Genomic DNA, 20,577 nt, shown 5'->3' with positions numbered 1-20,577 from the left:
AAGAGAAAGGAAATGCGTGGTAGAATTTGTATTTATAGTAATATCATCCATAAAGCAGCATTTGTAAGGGAAAGCCTTGTCATTATTACTGGTAATTGTGAATTTTTAAGTATTGGTATTGTTCTATATGAACATGGAAAGAAATAAGAAAAAGTAATGCGCATTTATTTTGTAACCTTTAGGAGACATGTACATGAAAACATATACTGAATCAATATACACCGTACATGCAATCTCCTTATTTTACTTTTAGCAACAGATGTGCATGTATTGCATGGCTATACATGACAAATTCACGAAAAACTCCATAGACAGACTTTATAGTGTTTGTAAATGTGTAACGAAAAGAAGAAAAAATAAGGTATGTCTAGATCTGTTTTTATCGATTTGTACGCATTTTCTATTGAAAAAAAAAGTAAAAATTTTGTGTTTAACAGGATTTTTTACTGATTTTATTTTCTTGGAAATTTTCTTGCGATTAAAAAAAGTTCATCGCTTGTTCTATTTGTTTCTTTTAATCATTTACTCTGTGAAAATTCCTCTAGCATTACGTAAAATTTCCCCAGACTCATGAGATCAGGTGCTTTTATCACAAACAATCGTACGCCTAAAATTGGTCGTAAGTTATATTGGAACGTTCGTGACTAACGCATACTTGTTTGTAAGATCTATTGTAATATTGATAGATGTTTTTCGGTTTCATCGACCGACATTAATATTTACATTTATAGTTCTTTATAATGTGTAACGTATCAGCCTTTTTATTTTATATGATCTCTTACTATTTTAATTTCCAAAATTGAATACATTTATTTTTATAATGATTGAAATTCAGTTTTGTTTAAATCAGCAGCATTATAATTAAAATTATACTCTTTATCTATCTAGCTAAATGCATTTTGCAACACATATCTTATACATTTCTATTCCGAAACACGATAGTTATAACACGATATCTTGGGTACCAGAATAAGGTAATCCGATTTTTTTCTGACAGTACTGCGAGATGTATATTAAATGCGCTTCCACGCCAGATTGGAAGTGGTGCTTTAACTATGAACTATGGTAGCCATTTTCAGAGAATGCCACGGTACATTCACGTCAAAGAACCAAAAGAAAAAAAATGATTAGGTATGACCAAATGTTACTGACAAATCAAAACACTTTAGTTTATCTTTACCTAGTAAAAAAATATTTTAATATATAAAACGGAATGTTTGTTCCACCAACAGAGAAAAAAGTAAAATAACAAAAATACCGAACTCCGAGGAAAATTCAAAACGAAAAGTCCGTAATCAAATGGCAAAATCAAAAGCTCCAACACATCAAACGAATGGAAAACCCGTCCTTGATTTTGGGCGACCTGTTTTGCAGTACTATTTCGTTGATAGATATTAGTAAAACATTTTTGTAGCACAGTTCTGGTGAAATAAAATGGTACACAAAATTATATATGTTAATTTCTATGTGATTTAGTAACTTAGTATACTTTAAATATGTTAATGGCAGTACTATTTTGTAAACTTTGAATTTTTGATAAAGATAAAGAGGTTTTGATCATCTTAATATAAGGTCCAAAAATTCGAATTGTAATTGATTATGTATGCCCTCCATCCCATTGACACACCAACCTCTTTGATAAATAAGCTTTTGATCAAGTTACAAATGTAAATACATAATAAACACACATGATGATATTATAAATGATTACATATTTAACATGTTTAAGTATATTGTGATATTAGAAAGTATTACAAATTTGCACCATGTACAACATCCATATGAGTAGTAAAAGATATATATAGTTAACTAAAGTAAATCACGTATTAATCAGATTCACAAACACCATAATAAAAAATAAACTATAAACCTAGAATTAGGTCTAATATGCATACCAAGATAGAGTAATAGATTATACAAAAACATGTAGTAATCTACCGAAAGGTAATCTGTTTAAAAAAGGAGAATGAAATAAAGTCTTATTAAAGCTAATATAGTCACATATGCTACAATACCAATATAAAAATTACAATATACAATCAAAAGTATAAATATAAGAATAAGAACAAAAACTAGTTATGCAAACTAAGTAGAAGGTGATGATGGAGAAGGAGGGCGGAAAATTCGACGAAGAAATCTCATGAACTACAAATAATATCGATCCTCTTTATAATTTAATTTGGTATTACCAATCACTTATGTTCATCTTTACCAACGAGGAGTATCGAAAAATGTCGAAGAAATTATATATTATTTTAATATATAAAACGGATTTCATAATGAACATAAAATTACGAAAAACTTGCATATGCCATAAATGCAGATCAGTTATCTACTAAAATCAAGTTGTAGTGACTTTATATGCTAATATTAAGTCCAAAAATTACTCGTGTATTTCAGTATACATTATATGTAGATTAACTATGTATTATCGGTAAAATCAAGTTGCAATGACTTCATATACAAATATTAGGTCCCCAAAAATATCATGTTATTCATTATATTTGGTAAATATAGATCAACTAACCAAAATTTGTACACTCAGGTGGTAGTGACTTTACATCCGAAATAATAAGTCCCAAAAATATTTTTGTATTTTATTATATACGGTTAATGTAAACCAATCAATTATCATTTATTTGTAAAATCAAATGGTACTGACTTTATAGGCAAATATTAGATCCCAAAAATCTTTTTGTGTTTCAAAATATACCGTTAATTTATTATCTAGTATCGGTAAGATCAAGTTGTACTGACTTTATGTCCAAGTATCAAGGCCCGATTATATTCTTGTAATTCATCTGAAACTCCATCAAGTTAAAATGTTCCCTTATCTACCGGTGACTGGTAAAGCTCTTTTCTATAATAATGAATTGAAATAACTTATGGAATGTCTAATGTATATCATTTCTATTTGTGTTGTAGAAAACATGTTTTTGTCATATTTGGTAGTTGTCATATCAGCAAACATGATGCTTATCCAATCTCATGATTGTAATGATTATGACCGATTGGCATCTGACCAGTCTTTGATAGATATGATGACACATTGCCTCCATACATGTATAAAACCAGCCGCTTCAGCATCAGGTATGAACGTTAAACTACTCGAATTTCATCGATAATTATTCAGTCAAAAAATCCTATCAAATAGAGTCGATCCGGGTAATTTCGTACAGGCGGGTAATTACCGTACATATTACATTTCGCTTGTTTTTCTGATAAAATTGAGAAATGAAGTGTGTTTTAATATTATTTACTGATGATAAGAAAAGTATAACCGTGTATGTTCACGTTTTTACGATTTTCTATCATAGAATATGTACACATTTGCCGTTTGTCGGAAAGTTTTGTTCGCGGGCGTTTTGAGAAGATGATCTCGTCCAAAAAGTCACCAGATTTGTGTAAATTTTAAGTTTGGTTCATTTAATGTAAAAACTTTCTATTTTAATCGAAATTTAGAAAACTGATGGAAACTGAATGCCAGAAATAGTTTTGAATTGACAGATACTTTTCCGTGTAGTATAAGTGCAACAATTTCCAATAAAACGGACTGGAAGTGGGTGTACGGTATTACCCTACAGGATATTTTAAATACAAATGGACGGAGTCTAATATCGTACACGTCAGCTCTTAAATATGTTAATGTTCATTAAGTGATATAAATTTTGACTTAGCTTTGCTTATATCAATGATTTTTGTTGAATAATCAAATTAATTGCAAAATAAAATAAACAGAAAAAAATACATAAAACAACATCAATTCGATATGAGAAGAAAGAGGTCAAAATATATTAATTTTGATTCTATGAACCACCAGTCCGCTGCCAATTGATTGTTATAGATAGACGTTGACGTGTTTGCAAACTATTCCTCCTTAATTGCGAGGGTCCTCTGTGCCCCAGTGATTTAAGTAGTCAGTCATCTCATATATCGCTAGCCAGTCAACACTAAGGTTGTGACTTCAAACCCCGCACATGCTTGGTAGGTGTGTTCGAATATTAGTTGACTAGGATTGTCCGTTTTCCTCCCGAACAATAAAACATAAAAACTCTACCACAAAAAGTTGGCAAACAGCTATGAAATATGTTAAATATAGACGTTATTAAGAAAATGTTCCACAAAAAGCTACTGGAACATGCAGATCAATGTGGCAGTTAAATCTTAATACATTTATCAAAGAAAATGTTAATATCATGGCCAAAAGAACAAAAGACGATATGACAAAATTACATTCTACAAATGCAAGACAGTTAACATTTTTAAAAGCAAACATAATCGATCTGATGTGTTTAGTCAGGGTTCTACTTCGTCAAAATTATCTCCCTATTACGCCAGCTAATTTTTACAATCGTAAAAATGGAAGCCATTGTAGGGATGACGCACTGCAAATTTAGCTCTTGAAAACCGATAAATTTATCCACATAACACCATTACGATCCTTATATGCCAGTTGTATTATAAAGACAAATGTATCTCCTAGCTATTGAGCATAATTTAAAGTACATTTCTGCATTTAGTCAACTTAAAGCTATTATCTGATAGGTTGTCAGGTGGAATTTGCAAAGATTCAAAAATATTTGAAAAAAATTCCAAATAAATATTTCGTTGAAGGGCAGACTAAATAATTTTATAGGTTGAAGACATATAACCCTAGATAACACACACACAAATAAAGTATTTTTGAAGTTATGCAGTTTTAAGATCCACTTGCAAAGTCTGTCGTCAAGTACTGTTAGTAAACATATGTTATTCGAACACACCTACTCTGGTGGTATGACTCATTAAAAACGTATTTCACTTGACCCATATATTTCAATTTTTAGTACTGTGATTTTTTATGTTATTAAATCAACCTGTAGCCTAAATATATAAAGATAATAGAATCTTAAACGAGATGATGTGCAAAATATTTTGCCTTATACGATACAAGACAAAATAGTCAACTCAGACACGTCCTAACATACAAAGATGAACTCGACTTTCTCTTTTCGTTGAAATTATCGCATACATTTAGGATTTTTTCTCAAAAAACTGTCGCCGGGGGGCAGAGATGCAAATTTTTTTTTTGAAAAGATTAATTTTGTAACCTACTGTGGATTTTTTTCGGCTGATTTTATGCTTATGCACAAAAAGATCCACTTGTATTTGCACCTACCACAATCGACTTTTTTATGGAAATTTGTCTTTAATTTAAAAGTTTACAAATATCTCGAAGCTCTATATTATAATTTAAGTAAAAACACAGATATATGATGCATAAAATCCTTAATTATGCACCTTGATTAAACTTTTAAAGGACACAGAAACAGATGTAAACAATTTATATATACCAATTTGGCGTTTTTACCTTCTATAACAAAGAGTCCCATTTCTTTTGTTTAATTTCAACTGGGTAATCCGCCTGATGAGTTGAGCCCTTTTCAACAGATTTTTATAGTTTGTTTTTATGTTCTGGTGTAACATCTCTGTCCCAAGTTAGGGGGAGGGTTGAGCTCCCACATACATGTTTAACCCCGCCACATTCGTTATGTGCCTGTCCAAAGTCAGGAGCCTGTAGTTTATGGGTTTGTCGTTGGTTCATGCCTGTTATATATGTTTTTCGTAAATTGTTTTGTTTTAACTAGTCCGTTAGTTTTCGTAATTGAATTAATTCATATCTTTCATGTCGGGGCCTTTTACAGCCGACCTTACGGTATGGGTTTTTTCTCATTGTTGAAGGCCGTACGGTTGCCTATAATTGCTAACATCCACTTCATTTGAACTTTGTTGGATAGTTGTCTCATTGGCAATCATGTTACATCTCCTTATTTTTGTTTGTTTGTGTGTGCTGTATTCCTGTAACATAGTGTTGTCATTTTAGCGATATTTTTAGCATTGCCATATAAGCGGGAGGTTTGGCTAGCCATAAAACCAGATTCAACCCACCATGTTTTTCTTAAAATGTCCTGTACCAAGTCAGGAATATGGCAGTTGATATCACATAGTTCGTTTCTATGTTTGTTTGCGTTTGTTTTTGCTGCACTTCAGTGTTTCTGTTGTTCCGTTGTTATCCTCTTATAGTTGATGTGTTTCCCACGGTTAGAGTTTGTAACCCGGATTTGTTTTTCTCTCAATCGATTTATGACTTTTGAAAAGCGGTATACTACTGTTGTAATTAAAGCTACGACATATTGACTACGGTTTGATTAAGCATAACGTGGAAGATGACGAAGACGCAAAATTGTATTTCATGAATATAACACCATTAAAACATAAAAGTAATATAGTTATAATAGTAAAAAAAAAAGGATATGGGGTATCCATCCATGACACAAAATTAGTACATGCACAACAAGAAAACACACACAAAGCAAAGGAACAGCGCTTGTACTGCTGTTCGTCATCTCAAAGTCACAGTGAGGCCTAAACACGGAGCAAAAAAACTTTCACCTCACTGCAAGTATAAGACGGCCCCTAGCACCGGCTTTAGCGGAATTCTTTGCACAAATAATTTGGATAGACTTTGTAAGATGTAACACCACCCATTCGGGCCCGGTCAAAAAAGAACATACCGGAAAGTATTACATATTTAAAACAAAATAGTCCCTACGCACAGTTTTAAATCTTAAAATATGTACTATGTAGCATATATTTGCTTGCTGTAATTGGCCTATAAAGACATTGTCATCTTACACTCTCGTTTATCGATTTGCACACTTCAAAACACTTTAATCCTTACAAGTTTTTTCCATCCTATTATGAATTGTGTTCCCAACATCTGAGTTAATCACTACAAGATTAAATTGCATTTTCCATTCCTTCTCGGTTGATATCTTGAGATGTTTAATATATATTTTTCAGTTTGTTAACCAACAAAACAACTTACTGTTCTCTTCTATTAATTCATTTAGGAGTGACATATGTTCGTTGGGGAAAGAAAGCATGCCCAAAAGGAGTAGAATTGGTATATACAGGTAATCGGACGAAACTGTGTACATATTGAGTAAAGGTTGTAGTAATTGTTTCGTCATTTTATTTCTTCGATGTGTCATCTTAGTAACTATGTCACTATAGATGTAAAAATTCCAAAACCAATATTAAATGAAAAGTAGAAACACTTTGGTTTGTAAAAAGTTCATGATCCTTTTTATCATTTAAAGATAAACGAATACAGATCAGTCAAATCATCTTTTCCAACTCTGTAGTACTAATGTTAAATGTTCGACTTATACATGGTATATCTGTTGTTGTTTTAACAAATGGAAATTCCAAAAAATCTAAAATTGTCTTTCATGATAATATAAATTATAAAATGCAGATTAAAACGATCTCAAAGTTTATAGTGCGAAAAAACAACAACCACAAAACCAAATTTAGTCAATACCGGCCCCTAAAACTGCCACTCAAAATGTTTCAGTTATATTTTATAAGTATCAAATCACTTCCGGGGGCCTCGGTGGCCAAGTGGTCTAAGTAGTTCCTCTACTGTAATCACTAGCCAGTCAACACTGAGGTTGTGAGTTCGAACCCCGCTCGTGCGGGTGCACTCGACTCCAGTCTTAATTGACTAGGATTGTCAGTATTCCTATCGAAGGTCGGTGGTTTTTTCCGGGCACTCCGGCTTCCTCCACCAATAAAAACTGGCCGCCCCGAAATAGCCCAAATGTGGCTCTTAAAAGTGGCGTTAAAACACCAACAATCAATCAATCAATCAAATCACTTCCTTCGGGTAGTTGACAGTCAATCAGTGGTACTGGCCAAGTAGAAGAAAAAGGAATATGTACGAAAACGACTTATTCTCACACTGCATGTATTTTCAGAATAACTTCAGATAAGACAACATGAATTTATAGATCGATGTTAAATGTCATGTTTTATATTTATCATATATAGCATAAGCAAACAGTGGTTAATATAAGATACGCACTCTACTGACACTATACGCAATTTTGTGTCATGAGTTATTACGTTATTCCTTTAAAATACACCCTATAAGTAGTACACTGTTCTTGGACAGAACTGTCAGGATATGTTTTATGTTTGAACCGATATGACATGTTTTAGTGTAGAACTATCACTACTATTGTAAGAGTGGAATGTCATTTTTTTTTCTACAGAACTGTCCAATACTGTTCTAGGATAGCACTTTTGATAACTGTTACAGCGTAGAACTGTGAGAATCTTCTCTTGGTTAGAACTGTTTAGTGTAAAACAAATTTCACAAAAATTGTCCAGAAGCAACTATTGAGGTTTTGTTTTTTATGTTGTTTGTTGGAAGGTCTAATGAATAAGCATCACTTTGAAAGTGCTTCGAATTATGTCTGCTTGTGCTATTTTTAGAAACAGGTGTTCTATTTTAAACAATAGGAAATCCAAAAGTCTTTTAAAATTTCTTTTAAATTACACTTTTTTCAAAAACACTGTAGACTTCTTTAATACACTGTGCATCATAGATCCAAATGTCATTGATTATTGATAAGGAAAGAAGTTATTATGTATTCTAGAAAAAAAACTAGAAAATAACCTAAAATGATAACCATACGTTGTCAAACTTAGGAATCATCCTGTATTGCTCTATTAAATTTCAAAACGGAAAAGTACATAATATACGTTTTATTCCAGGACAAGTTGGTGGTAACTCTTATTCAAACAAAGGAGGGGGTGTCAACTATTTATGCCTACCAAATGACCCGGAGAACGGACAGACCCTCTCACGCGATAATGATCAGTTATTTGGTGCCGAATATCAGACAGGTTCATATCATAAACCATCTAAAATGACAAGCAATTTATTCAACAAAGAAGTGACATGTGCTGTTTGCTACCAAAGAAAAAGGTCGACTGTTCTCATGATACCAGGTAATTATATATTTTTATGTTAACTGTTTAATGATGTAAAAACTGAAAAATTAACATGGTTAACGATTTAGTTAATATGATCATGGATGGTCAAATCTTCGTCATATCTTGAGTTGTTTCTAGAAGTAAATAAAAGTTGAAACCCAAAATTTTCATTAGGAGAAGATTACAGTTTTCGCCTAATGAACATTCATTTCTATTTTAAAAACATAACCGCAGGACCTGCATAGGGAGTGAGTCGCTCCCAATTGTATTTTTTTTGTGATTTGTATTTCGTTTTCTTTTTCTTCCCATTGCGTTATCAGTTTGAAATAGACATAAGTTGAATATCGAATATTGAATATTGAGTATCTTTTGCCTCTCTATCTACAATTCCAAGTTTCCAACGGTCTATGTTGAAGTTGATGTTGTTTTTTTTAAATTTACAGTTTAGTAAAGTTTAAGTTTAGTTTAAACATATTGAATTTGCATAAGTATGCAAAGGGATTCGACACAAGTTATAACAACATAAGTGAAGCCTACTCCCGACAGTTTCGTATGTATTTCATTTCTTCAAATATTTCGTTACGGCTGTGATGACCCCCCCCCTTTTTTTGAATTAATTTGTGGAGTTTACTTTGGCATGTAATAGACTTTTTCATATTGCACTCTACATACATATTTTGTATATTCTTCTCCATAAAACCGCTAACCAAAGTTTCACGAAATTGTCATAGAAGCTTCATTATATATGTACTGTTTAAAAATGCCCCATTTTGCACCCTTTAAACTGTTTTTAGATAACCTGGCCTAATTGGCCAAGTGAGCTTTTCTAATCATTTTGCGTCCTTCGTCCTTCGTCCGTCGTCCATTAAATTTAACAAAAATCTTCTCCTCTGAAACTACTAGGCTAACTTTAACAAAACTTGGGCACAATCATCTCTAAGGTATCTAGTTTAAAAAATTTGTCCGATGACCCCGCCTGCCAACCCACATGGACGCCATGGCTAAAAATAGAACATAGGGGTAAAATGGAGTTTTTGGCTTATATCTCTGAAAAAAGGCATTTAGAGCAAATCTGACGTGAGTAAAAATGTTCATCAGGTTTAGATCTATCTGCCATAAAGTTTTCAGACAAATCAGCCAACCTGTTGTTGGTTTGCTGCCCCTGAATTGGTAATTTTAAGGAAATTTTGCAGTTTTTGGTTATTATCTTAAATATTATTATAGATAGAGATAAACTATAAACAGCAATAATGTTCAGCAAAGTACGATTTACAAATAAGTCAATATGACCAAAATTGCCCTTTATAGCCAATTTTTCTTAAATTTTTGTTATCTTTTACAAAAATCTTCTCCACTTAATCTACAGGGCCAAAAAGAATTAAAGTTTGTCACAATTTTCAATAGGGTATCATGATTGAAAAATGTATCCGATGACCCTTTCATCCAACCAACATGGTCGCCATGGATAAAAATAGAACATAGGGGTTTATCATAGAAGTCTAAGGGAAAATTGTTAAAAAAAAATGCAAATGGTCACAACTTGAAAACTGATTTAGATAATGATAAGGGGTCTTCAGTAACTATTGTAAGACAAAAATAGAATGACCAGCTTTTAATTTAACTACTAGGCCAAATTAAACCAAACTTGGCCTCAATCATTATTAGGGTATCTAATACTATTTATTATGATTTTAACCTTGTTTTACATGATTTTCAAAAACACAGTAGATACAGATGAACGACACAGTCTCTGGAGAGCCTCTAGTTATGAAAATTTGAAGGGTTATCTTTTTTATTTTACTGCAACCAATCAGGGGGTATCAATTTATATCTGCACAGAAACACAAAAGAACTGTACAGCAGGTAGATATATTAAATTCAGTTAAATCCTATAAATATAAACGGTTCTTTAGCTGATATTTGACTTTCTGTTGAATAGAGATATATTAATGCAAATATAGACAATGTACAGAGCAAACGGATGCAACTACTATTTTGGGTTTAAAGGAGGAACAGGGTGGAATAAAAACAATTTATAATTTTAGGGAGACAAACCTGCTACAAGGGCTGGACATTTGAGTACACCGGTTATATCATGTCAGATTATAAGGATTACAGCAGCAAGGAATATGTATGTGTTGATAAAGATGCAGAGGCTGTTGACAATAAAACTGGAGATGAAAATGGAGCTTTATTTTATGGAGTAAAAACTAAATGTGGCAGTTTGAGGTGTCCACCGTATACAAATGCAGTAGATGTTCACTGCGTTGTTTGCACAAAATAAAACTTTATTGAATAAAGAAAAGAATCTTAAATGCAATAAGTTTTTCTTAAATCATTAAATGCAAGATATCTGGATTCCAGGATTGGTATAACATGTCATAAACTATGTAGTGAGTGCCCCTCTTCGAAAATACAAGAGCGTTCTAGTTTCGCTTTGATTGTCCGTCTATCTGTCATCTGGTTAACTTAAAAGCTACTGTTATAGGGATACGACATAGACAAAATGTGTATCAGTCGTTTTTTCGTGATATGTATTTGTGCATATATCATTTTTTCGTAAAAATAGAAAAATTACTTTCGCCAAAAAATAACAAAACAATTGTAATCGTTAACCTCGAAAAGCACTTGATAGTCGCATTGTAAAATAATTTTGTAGAGCTTTTGTTATTCATAAGTAGATCTTCATAATTAACGTCAAAACTACAAATCGTAAGAATCATTTTTATGCACCACCTATGGGCATTATGTTTTTCTGTCTGTGCGTCCGTTCGTTCGTCCGTTCGTTCGTCCGTCTGTCCCGCTTCAGGTTAAAGTGTTTAGTTAAAGTTTTTGGTCAAGGTAGTTTTTGATGAAGTTGAAGTCCAATCAACTTTAAACTAAGTACGCATGTACCCTATTAAATGATCTTTCTAATTTTAAATTAGAGTTTTGATCCCCAATTTCACGGTCCACTGAACATAGAAAATGATAGTGCAAGTGGGCAGGTTAAAGTTTTTGGTCAAGGTAGTTTTTGATGAAATTGAAGCCCAATCAACTTGAAACTTAGTACACATGTTCCCTTTGATATGATCTTTCTAATTTTAATGCCAAATTATAGTTTTGACCCCCCAATTTCATGGTCCACTGAACATAGAAAATGATAGTGCGAGTGGGCATCAATGTACTATGGACACAATCTTGTTATTATCATGATGTCAACGAAAATAATGTGGCGAATTTGAATTAGAGTCGAATTCCAAATTGATCCCTAGTGATGAAATATGTGCATATCATAATTCTTTATTATAACAATGAAATTGGAAAAATATTTATCTCGAATTGCTGGTTATAGCCACAGTATATCGCAATAAATGTTTACAGAAGCGATCTGTATAATCTATATGATACTCTTCCTCTTTCTTTTTTTTGACATACTTGATATATTACTTGTATATTTTTTTATTTCAACCATTGAATTAGGCAACTATAGTCTTTTGATTTGAGGTACTTGGTCAACATAAAGGAAATATAGGATATGGTCAATTGTCAAGAACATGTATGATCTAACCTTTGAATGTAAATTGCTTGTTTCATACCGCTCCTCCTCAGAAGCCAAAAGAGATATGAACACAGTTAAAAATGTTTGTTGTGAAATAGTGTTATTGTAATACGTTAGATCAAAATAGTACGGCGACATTTTTTGCAGGTTTTTTTTGGAATATTTTTAAAATAAGCTCCAGCAGGGTGATCTCGCTCATAAACTATAAAAGGTAGAGACTTAAACCTTTTAATTTGAGATCAGTGTTTATGACTTTGGAATATAGTTAATTGTCAAAGGTCTATTTGACGTTCTAGATTTTAACCTTTGCTACTACGTCATTTGATATGATAACTCATTACATGTAAATGTACCTTAACACAGATTGTTTTCGGACCAGTGTAAACTTACCTTTCCTATGAATCCGGACATTTTGTATAGTACAAGCAAACTATATCCCTTATTTAAAAAGTACATAAAAAAAAAAATACATTTTTGGGAACAGCTTTGGAAGCACAAAATCTATTAAAAGTTGTCCTCGTTTTTTTATTATATATATTGACTATTATTCGTCACCGGAAGTTACTTTTAGTAAGGAAGTGTTTTATTGTCTCTCGAAATTTCTTGAATAAAGAACCATAAGCCTTGTAGTGTTGGAATCAGTAAGAGGTAGGCTGTCTTCTGACACTAGAGAATTTTATGTTACAGTGAATTTCTCTTAAGTAAATTAGACATAATCTTTCAATCAGTTTAATTGAGGCCTGGAGCTGGCAAGTCAGTAACGGTTAGTTATCCTTTGTTAATTTATGTATCATTGTCATTTTGCTTAGTTTCTATTCTGACACCGGACTCGGACTTCTTTTAAACTGAGTTTTACTGCTCGTATTGCTGTGTGTTTATTTTTCTACATTGGCTAGAGGTATAGGAGGAGGGTTGAGATCTCACAAAAAATGTTTAACCCCGCCGCATTTTTGCGCCTGTTTCACGTCATGAACCTCTGTCCTTTGTTAGGCTTGTATAATTTATAATTTTAGTTCATTTATATGTTTTGGAGTTTAGTTTGACGTCCATTATCACTGTACTAGTACACATTTTTTGTTTAGGGGCCAGCTGAAGCACGCCTCCTGGTGCGAGATTTTCTCGCTGTGTTGAAGACCCATTTGTGGTCTTCGGCTGTTTTCTGCTCTTTGGTCGGGTTGTTGTCTCTTTGACACATTCCCCATTTCCATTTTCAATTATATTTTAAAGATAGTGGGAAAACCTTAGAGAACGATTTGTTTTTATTTTTTTTTTCATCCGCCAATTTTCTCTTGTTTCTTTCTTGAGCTGTTTGTTTTAATTTCGCAAAATCAATTACGATATTGCGTAATAAATATTGAACCGATATATGTTTTGAAAAGTGTCAATGTTAAAAAGAACACTGTTGTTCTTGTAATAACTTCTCCGTGACAAAAACGATACTGACAAGGTATTTTTAAATTATTTGTTATGTCTTCAGCATGCCTCGGTCAACATTGACAGAAGACATCTTATAAGAGTTCCCTTTTCACCATTTTTCTGAGCGGTATGCTGTTGTAACTCATATAACGTAATGTGGTTACATAGAAGATCTTTTAATTTGAGATCCTTGAAACACATTTGGAAATTGAAGTCAAGGTCAAAGGGTAAGGTCATGTTTCTTTTACTTTTGCTTGATTTTTCTACAACTCTGAAAGAAGAAAAGATAGATTTGTGGGGACTGATATAGATATATGGTGGATACGGGTCGAATTGTAGAACTTCAACGTATCAGAGGTCTTTGGAGTATATGTTTGGACTGTGAGTCTTGAAGATAACACCTTTTATCTAAAGGATTAGAATTATGAGGCAAAAATAATTAACGTGTACTCAATGAACCGTCGGGTGACTATACATGAAAACTACAACAATGTTAGACTTACAGTGAAAGAGGTCCTTCTCTCTGTATAATCTTACAAGCATTTGAGCAACGGTATTGTGCAATTTTAAACCATTTTAGGGAACGTCTGATGTTTGTGAACATGCTTGCTAACCGTCTTAGACGCTATATAATTGTCTTATTTGAGGGTCCCTTTTCCTAACATATTCCATGGTCTATACAGTAGGCAAATACAGAGCCACAGCTATGGACCGTTATCAACCATTGGCAATCAGTCGTCCAAAAAAGTGTTCAAAACGTCCTGCCGATGGCCACACTATTAACTGAGTTTGTAAATCTTACGGTAATGAAGGTCATTAACAAACCGACTGCATGGAAAATGACCTCTCTGATAGGATAGATATTGTCAAGTTCGTATTGTAAATCACAGCATATATATTGGCTAAAAAATATAATTTATAGTATTAAATTGTTTCAAAGAAATATCTTCCAAAATAAGAGCCAAACAAATATGATGATATTATACCATTACAATTTAAAACAAATATACATGATATAGAAGCATTGATAAAAAGACATTTTTGTTTATTAATAGTTATTGGCTGTCAGTAACTTCGAGTACTCTCAGAGCTGTATTGAGAGCTTTTTTGCTGTGGGGATGTATAAGTACCCTGCCATGTCCACTTCATGTGTTTTTGTTGGATGTATTTCTGCTTTGTGTCCATCTGATCAGCTAAGCCTTTTTAAACTGATTTTTATAGTTTGTTCTTATGTTGTACTGTTACACCACTCTCCCAAGTTAGAGGAGGGTTGTGGCCTTCAAACTAGTTTATCCCCGCCACATTATATATGTGCCTGTCCTAAGTAAGGAGCCTGTACTTTAGTGGCTTGTTGCTGTATATCATATTTGTTTTTCGTTCAGTATTGTGTACATAAATATATCAGTTTTCTCGTTTGAATTGTTTCAAATTTGTTATTTCGGGGCCTTGTATAGCTGACTATGCGGTATGGGTTTGACTCATTGTGGAAGGCCGTATGGTGGCCTATAGTTGTAAACGTCTGTGGCATTTGGTCTCTTGTGGAGAGTTCTCTCGTTGGCAATTATATCACATCTTCTAATTTTTATATGTATATATTCACGTGATTAATTAAGCTATTGATTAATTGGTAAATATAATCTTTGTTTAATATATGCTTGTAAATTATTTTTCATTACAGATTAAATGTAGTTAAATTTGATAATTCAGTTAGATCGAGTGATAAAAAATTTCCTAAAGTACACTACGTTCATTCATGTGGTAACGGTGGAATTCTTATCGGATGGAATGGATCAAATTTTATAGCTATGTAAAGACTTTGTCTCCGAAACCGATAAATTTGATAGATTGTTAGCTTCCTACATCTGGATACTCTAATACTGCTGTAGAGTATCAAAAAATCTTGACTTGCTAGAAATCATTATTCAGAAATATTGTGATTCACACTAAATTATACTCGTCGGTGACATGAATGCAACTATTCTACTCTCTCGTAGAAATGATTCAGATAGACGTTTATGATCTTTTTACAAACTAGTCACCTATGCTTATACGGCAGCTACATCATCGTATCAACATGGAATAGGATAATATCGAATTAATTGCATTTTTAGTCATGCAGAAGACAATTCTCTAGAACTTGAAATACATGTAGGTCAATAACACCATATATACACTTCTAGTCAAACGGAAGGGTACATTATCTGTCTATTGAATGTCAACTTGGTTTGAAGTTGTCAAACCAATTCTACTGTATGGGTGCGAAGTTTGGGTTTTGGGAATATTTCAGTTATCGAAAGACTAAACATAAAATTCTGTAAAATATTCTTGGGAGTAAAAACGTCCAATCCGTATTTTATGATCTATGGTGAATTTGGAAGATATCCATTAGAACATGTTCATGTTTCAATCCAATTAAGAACGATTCTTGCCTGCTTTAAGCTAGTAACTAGAAAACCTGACAAACTAACCGGTATTGTGTATAGTTTAGTCACTGCCAAATATGGTACAAATATATTATGGCAAACCAAATCAGTTTTAGACATGTGTGGATTTTTTTATATGATTGAAACAACATATTCTTTGTTAACAAAACATGGTTACATGTAACCGTAAAACAGTTAATAGATTTATTTAACAAAAATTGTCTATAGCAAGCCAACTGGAATCACCGTAAGCATTAAACAACAATTTATTTAAGGATGATATGGAGTTTTTAAAATATTTCAGTATTCTGAATGTGAAACAAATTGAAGGAAAACGTGGCATTTTCACTACCATCGACAAATTCAGAAAGATTTTAAAACCTACGTCATTCGGGAATTCGAATTCTATATAACATAATCATGATACTTAAAACGTATTTAAATTAATCTCATATGTCCTTAGATATTCAGTAATGTATTGGTATTAACGAAAGAATTGTAAATTCTAAATATTTATAAAATCGTAGAAAATGGACCCTAACTCCTTCTTTATGTTGTAAACGGGAAGAGACAAAAGAAGTTTATTTTCAATCGAAATAGTTTTTAAAAAATCTTGAGCTTTAGAGTTGAAAAATATATGATAATCTCTAGAATAAAGAGTGTCCCTCCATCCAGCAACCTCCATGGAAGATGCATGGTGAGTGCCTTAGATATATGACAAAATGATTTGGAACTTTTTAAAATTACGATTTTGCTAACATAAACCATTATCAAGCTGGATAATTCGATATAGACAAACTGTTGAGTATCCATTTTCCGACGATTGGCCCTTTATCCCAAACAGCCTCTTTTACACGATCTATTTATTGTATTTATTTTTGAGTTGTTGTACGATGGAGGTCTGGAAAAATGCCCCTTGGAAATGAAGATATATTAGATATTGACAAATATTTTGCCTTGCAACAGGCCTACCACGAACCCCTCAATTTTTTTCTGAATGGTTCATTACGTACATAGAGTGTGACACTTTCTCTCTTCTCAAGGCATCGGATTTAACGTTCCTATTTGGACGTGGCTGTGTACTCATATATCCCACACAGTTAAACCGACGCCCATTTTTTGCAAGGGTTTTACATCAAAAGATGACTAAAGTGACTGTATTTCTATTCCCCACTTACCATATTGAAGATGGAAGAATATAACAGATGTATAACAATATAGTAAGTACAAAACAATTCATAAGGAGAGATTCTTAAAAGATCAAAAATAAGTTGAACAACTTATGCAAGGAGTAATAAAAGTTAAATATCAAAATATTTTGAAATGTTCCTCTACATGTAGCTATTACGTTATAGGAAACAAAACTTCAATCACACGAAGAGTTGCTAAAAGGATACTCAACAATGTCATGTAACAAACCAATTATCTTGATAATGGTATATATGTCTGAACAATCTGAATTTTAAAAAGTTCCAAATATTAGTGTTTATCAAACAGATTTGTCTAATCTCTAAGACACAGACCATTCATCTGTCATGGTCTTGTTGGATGGACGAGCATGATTGTTTTTTTATTTTTAGATACAATCATTAACTTTTCAACTCTAACAAAACACGAGCCAGATTTTAACAGAACTATTTCGTCGCTTCCGTTTTACAACATGAAAAGAAGCTAGGGTCAATTTTCTATGAATTCATATGAATTTGAAAATTGCAACATTTTCTTTAAAATCAATATATCAATGAATAATTAAGGAAATATGAAAACTAACTGAATACGGTTAAGGTATCACGAGTATGCTATATAGCATCGAATTCCCGCATTAAAATGATTTAAAATCTGTCTGAATTTATCCCAGTGAGTGAAACATATTCATTGGAAATTTGCCCTAAATATTTAGAATAAAAATATATAATTGAGAATTGAGAATTAAACCGATGTCCCCACATCCCATATAAAACAGGATTTCGCATGCCCATGTTTTGTACTGACAATCGATACGCAGGCGGTGTCTTTTAACATAATAACGTTCAATGTAATTTGTGAAGCATGCAAGAACAGAGAAACAAAAAGAAAAATAAAGGCATAAATTCCATGCGTGTAAAAGTTGTGAGTAGTTTTCAGAATACCCAATTGCGAGATTGGCTTAGAAGGATAGAAAGAAATTATATAACTACCCTTTGATATCCCTTCAATTTGTTTTATACGTAATATTAAGAAAATAAAATGGTCACTAATTTTTAGCAATAAACAAACAAAAAATTTCTGATATAATCAATAAAAATAAATGATAGCTTATCTATCCATTTCTGCAAAACCGCTTACTTTAGACTGATTTTTTCCCGATTTTTTGTACATTTAAGTAAGTCCTGTAAGTACTTTATACTTAAGTATAATCTTAGGCGTTTTCTCAGTTTAAGGGGTTTCATGCATACCACTTAAGTTTTGTGGGCGTCACTTAAACCATCGAAGATTTTACTAAAGAAATACTTTGTTTAAGATGTTTTTATGCATACCAATGTGGTAAACCGGGCAGAGTTTCCTTAGCTTAAGTGTTTACTAAGAAAAATCATTACTTAAGTAGCTTGATGCATACGGGCCCTGATCTTTAATAAATGGTGAATGTAACTAGTTCCTAATGATAACCGTTAAAAATGTATTATTCACACAGAATAGTACAATTCGTATACAAAATACCACCTAAACGATCGTGTATCTCAACATCAATTATAAGAGGAAAACAACTGAACAACTGAAACACTGAACTGCTACAAAAACAAACGCCCACATACATAAAAACAGACAATTTGATAAAAATGAAACTGTTGATAGCATATGATCTTTCACGACTTATCTATAGATTCATGAGATTAGAAACGTTTAGTTTAAATTCAGTGTTTACCTAATAGTTATTACTTATCTACTTATTGGTGTCAGACCAGCCACTGCTAAGCTCCATATTATATAAATTGACCTTTTATGCAGTATCGACTAGAAGTGAACATTTAAATCTAAATTAAATACTTCATAGTATAGATAGATGTCAACGAAATCAGAAAATTTAGACAGTTAGGTTACTTACGTAGAAAAGCTTCTAGTCCAGAGCTTCCTAGCATACTGGTTCCCGGAAGTCTGATAGTACAAAAACAGATACTTCTGATCTGCCCATCTACTAGAATTTTATTACTTCTTTATTATTGAAAAGAAACTTTCAAAAAGGGTTCTACAGTGATATCAAGTCCCTTAGCTGTCATCTGATACCAAAACTGCCCTAACATTTCACCTTTTGACAAAGATACGGCTATGCGTAGGAACTATTTTGTTTAAAATATGTACTACTTTCTTGTATGTTCTTTCAGACAGGGACTGAATTAGTGGTTCTATACATGAAAATTACAAAAATTGGGATGGATTCTCTAAAAGTTACAAAAAGAACCGAAAAATCCTTTTTTTTTCTTATGTTCTATTCACGTACATGTACATGTTACCAAATAAATATGTGTCAACGACTGAAAAACACCAGCAATATATTAGCTTTTAAACGCATTTTTTATATATGATAAGATAAAGATAAGCTATACACCTATAATGAGTTATTTTCTTTAAAGACCAAACAGCCTATTGTTGATGCGCATCAACTAACGCAACTTGGTAGTGACATAAAAGCTCTATGACGTTGTTTCTAGCCATGAAAAAAAAACGTCAAATTATAACGTCCTATTTCGCGTTTTTCACGGATTCCAACATGGTGTACGCTTAAAACTACGTCTTCCAAGAAAAGTGGAATTAAGCGTCGCACTGATACCTAGTGGAAATTAAACACAAATGGACACAAAAGATACTACACTATCTGTAACCTCCGTTCAAAAAAAAATAATAGTAAAAATATAAATTTTGAACTCGGCTTTTTGCATTTGCGCCGATCTGCATTTCACTTTTTTTCTTTCACTTACGCCGATTTTGTCTTTCATTTGCGCCGATTGTGTACAGGTATATTATAGGTGAAAGTTAATTTTTTATTTATCATATAAACCTCTTCCGTTAGCCAGTTGTACATATGTTATGAATTGTCAATTATAACATGTATATAACTGTTGTCCCTTGGTCACAAAGGGGAGGTGGGAGTAGAATTTCGAGCAGGATAACTCAATTTAAAAGATATTTGTGCACTCTGTTTACATCCACTAAAATCACAGAGTAAAATTCTATTTACAGCATTTCAAAGCACCACAATAAAATCCATAAAAATGTAATACTAGTACAATGAATTATTATCTTGCCGAGAATTTATATGCCACACATCTGATATATAATTCTTTCTTGTCATTTTATCTTTTCTATACTTGTTGTACTTGCCAATAACGAAATCCA

General features: G+C 32.5%; 1 protein-coding gene across 2 annotated transcripts in view; it reads left to right on the top strand.

The window, feature by feature from the left end:
• Nucleotides 1-248: 248 nt before the first annotated feature.
• Nucleotides 249-20,577, top strand: part of LOC127704326 (short-chain collagen C4-like) — a 205,685-nt gene continuing 185,356 nt past the window's right edge. Inside the window, exons 1-5 of one of the 2 annotated variants that reach the window (XM_052208335.1) lie at nt 249-361; nt 2,926-3,090; nt 6,894-6,956; nt 8,605-8,841; nt 10,872-11,149. In XM_052208335.1, the coding sequence (XP_052064295.1) occupies nt 2,931-3,090; nt 6,894-6,956; nt 8,605-8,841; nt 10,872-11,110 (699 nt within the window). In that variant the 5' untranslated portion in view covers nt 249-361; nt 2,926-2,930 and the 3' untranslated portion in view covers nt 11,111-11,149. Of the gene's footprint in view, nt 362-2,925; nt 3,091-6,893; nt 6,957-8,604; nt 8,842-10,871; nt 11,150-20,577 lie in introns of those variants that run through there. The other variant, XM_052208336.1, reaches the window with a different exon arrangement.

Source organism: Mytilus californianus, unplaced genomic scaffold (genome assembly GCF_021869535.1).
Source record: "Mytilus californianus isolate M0D057914Y unplaced genomic scaffold, xbMytCali1.0.p SCAF_6, whole genome shotgun sequence".
Classification (NCBI taxonomy): domain Eukaryota; kingdom Metazoa; phylum Mollusca; class Bivalvia; order Mytilida; family Mytilidae; genus Mytilus; species Mytilus californianus.
Note: the sequence above shows the minus strand (reverse complement) of the source record. Positions and strands in the feature narration are given on the sequence as shown.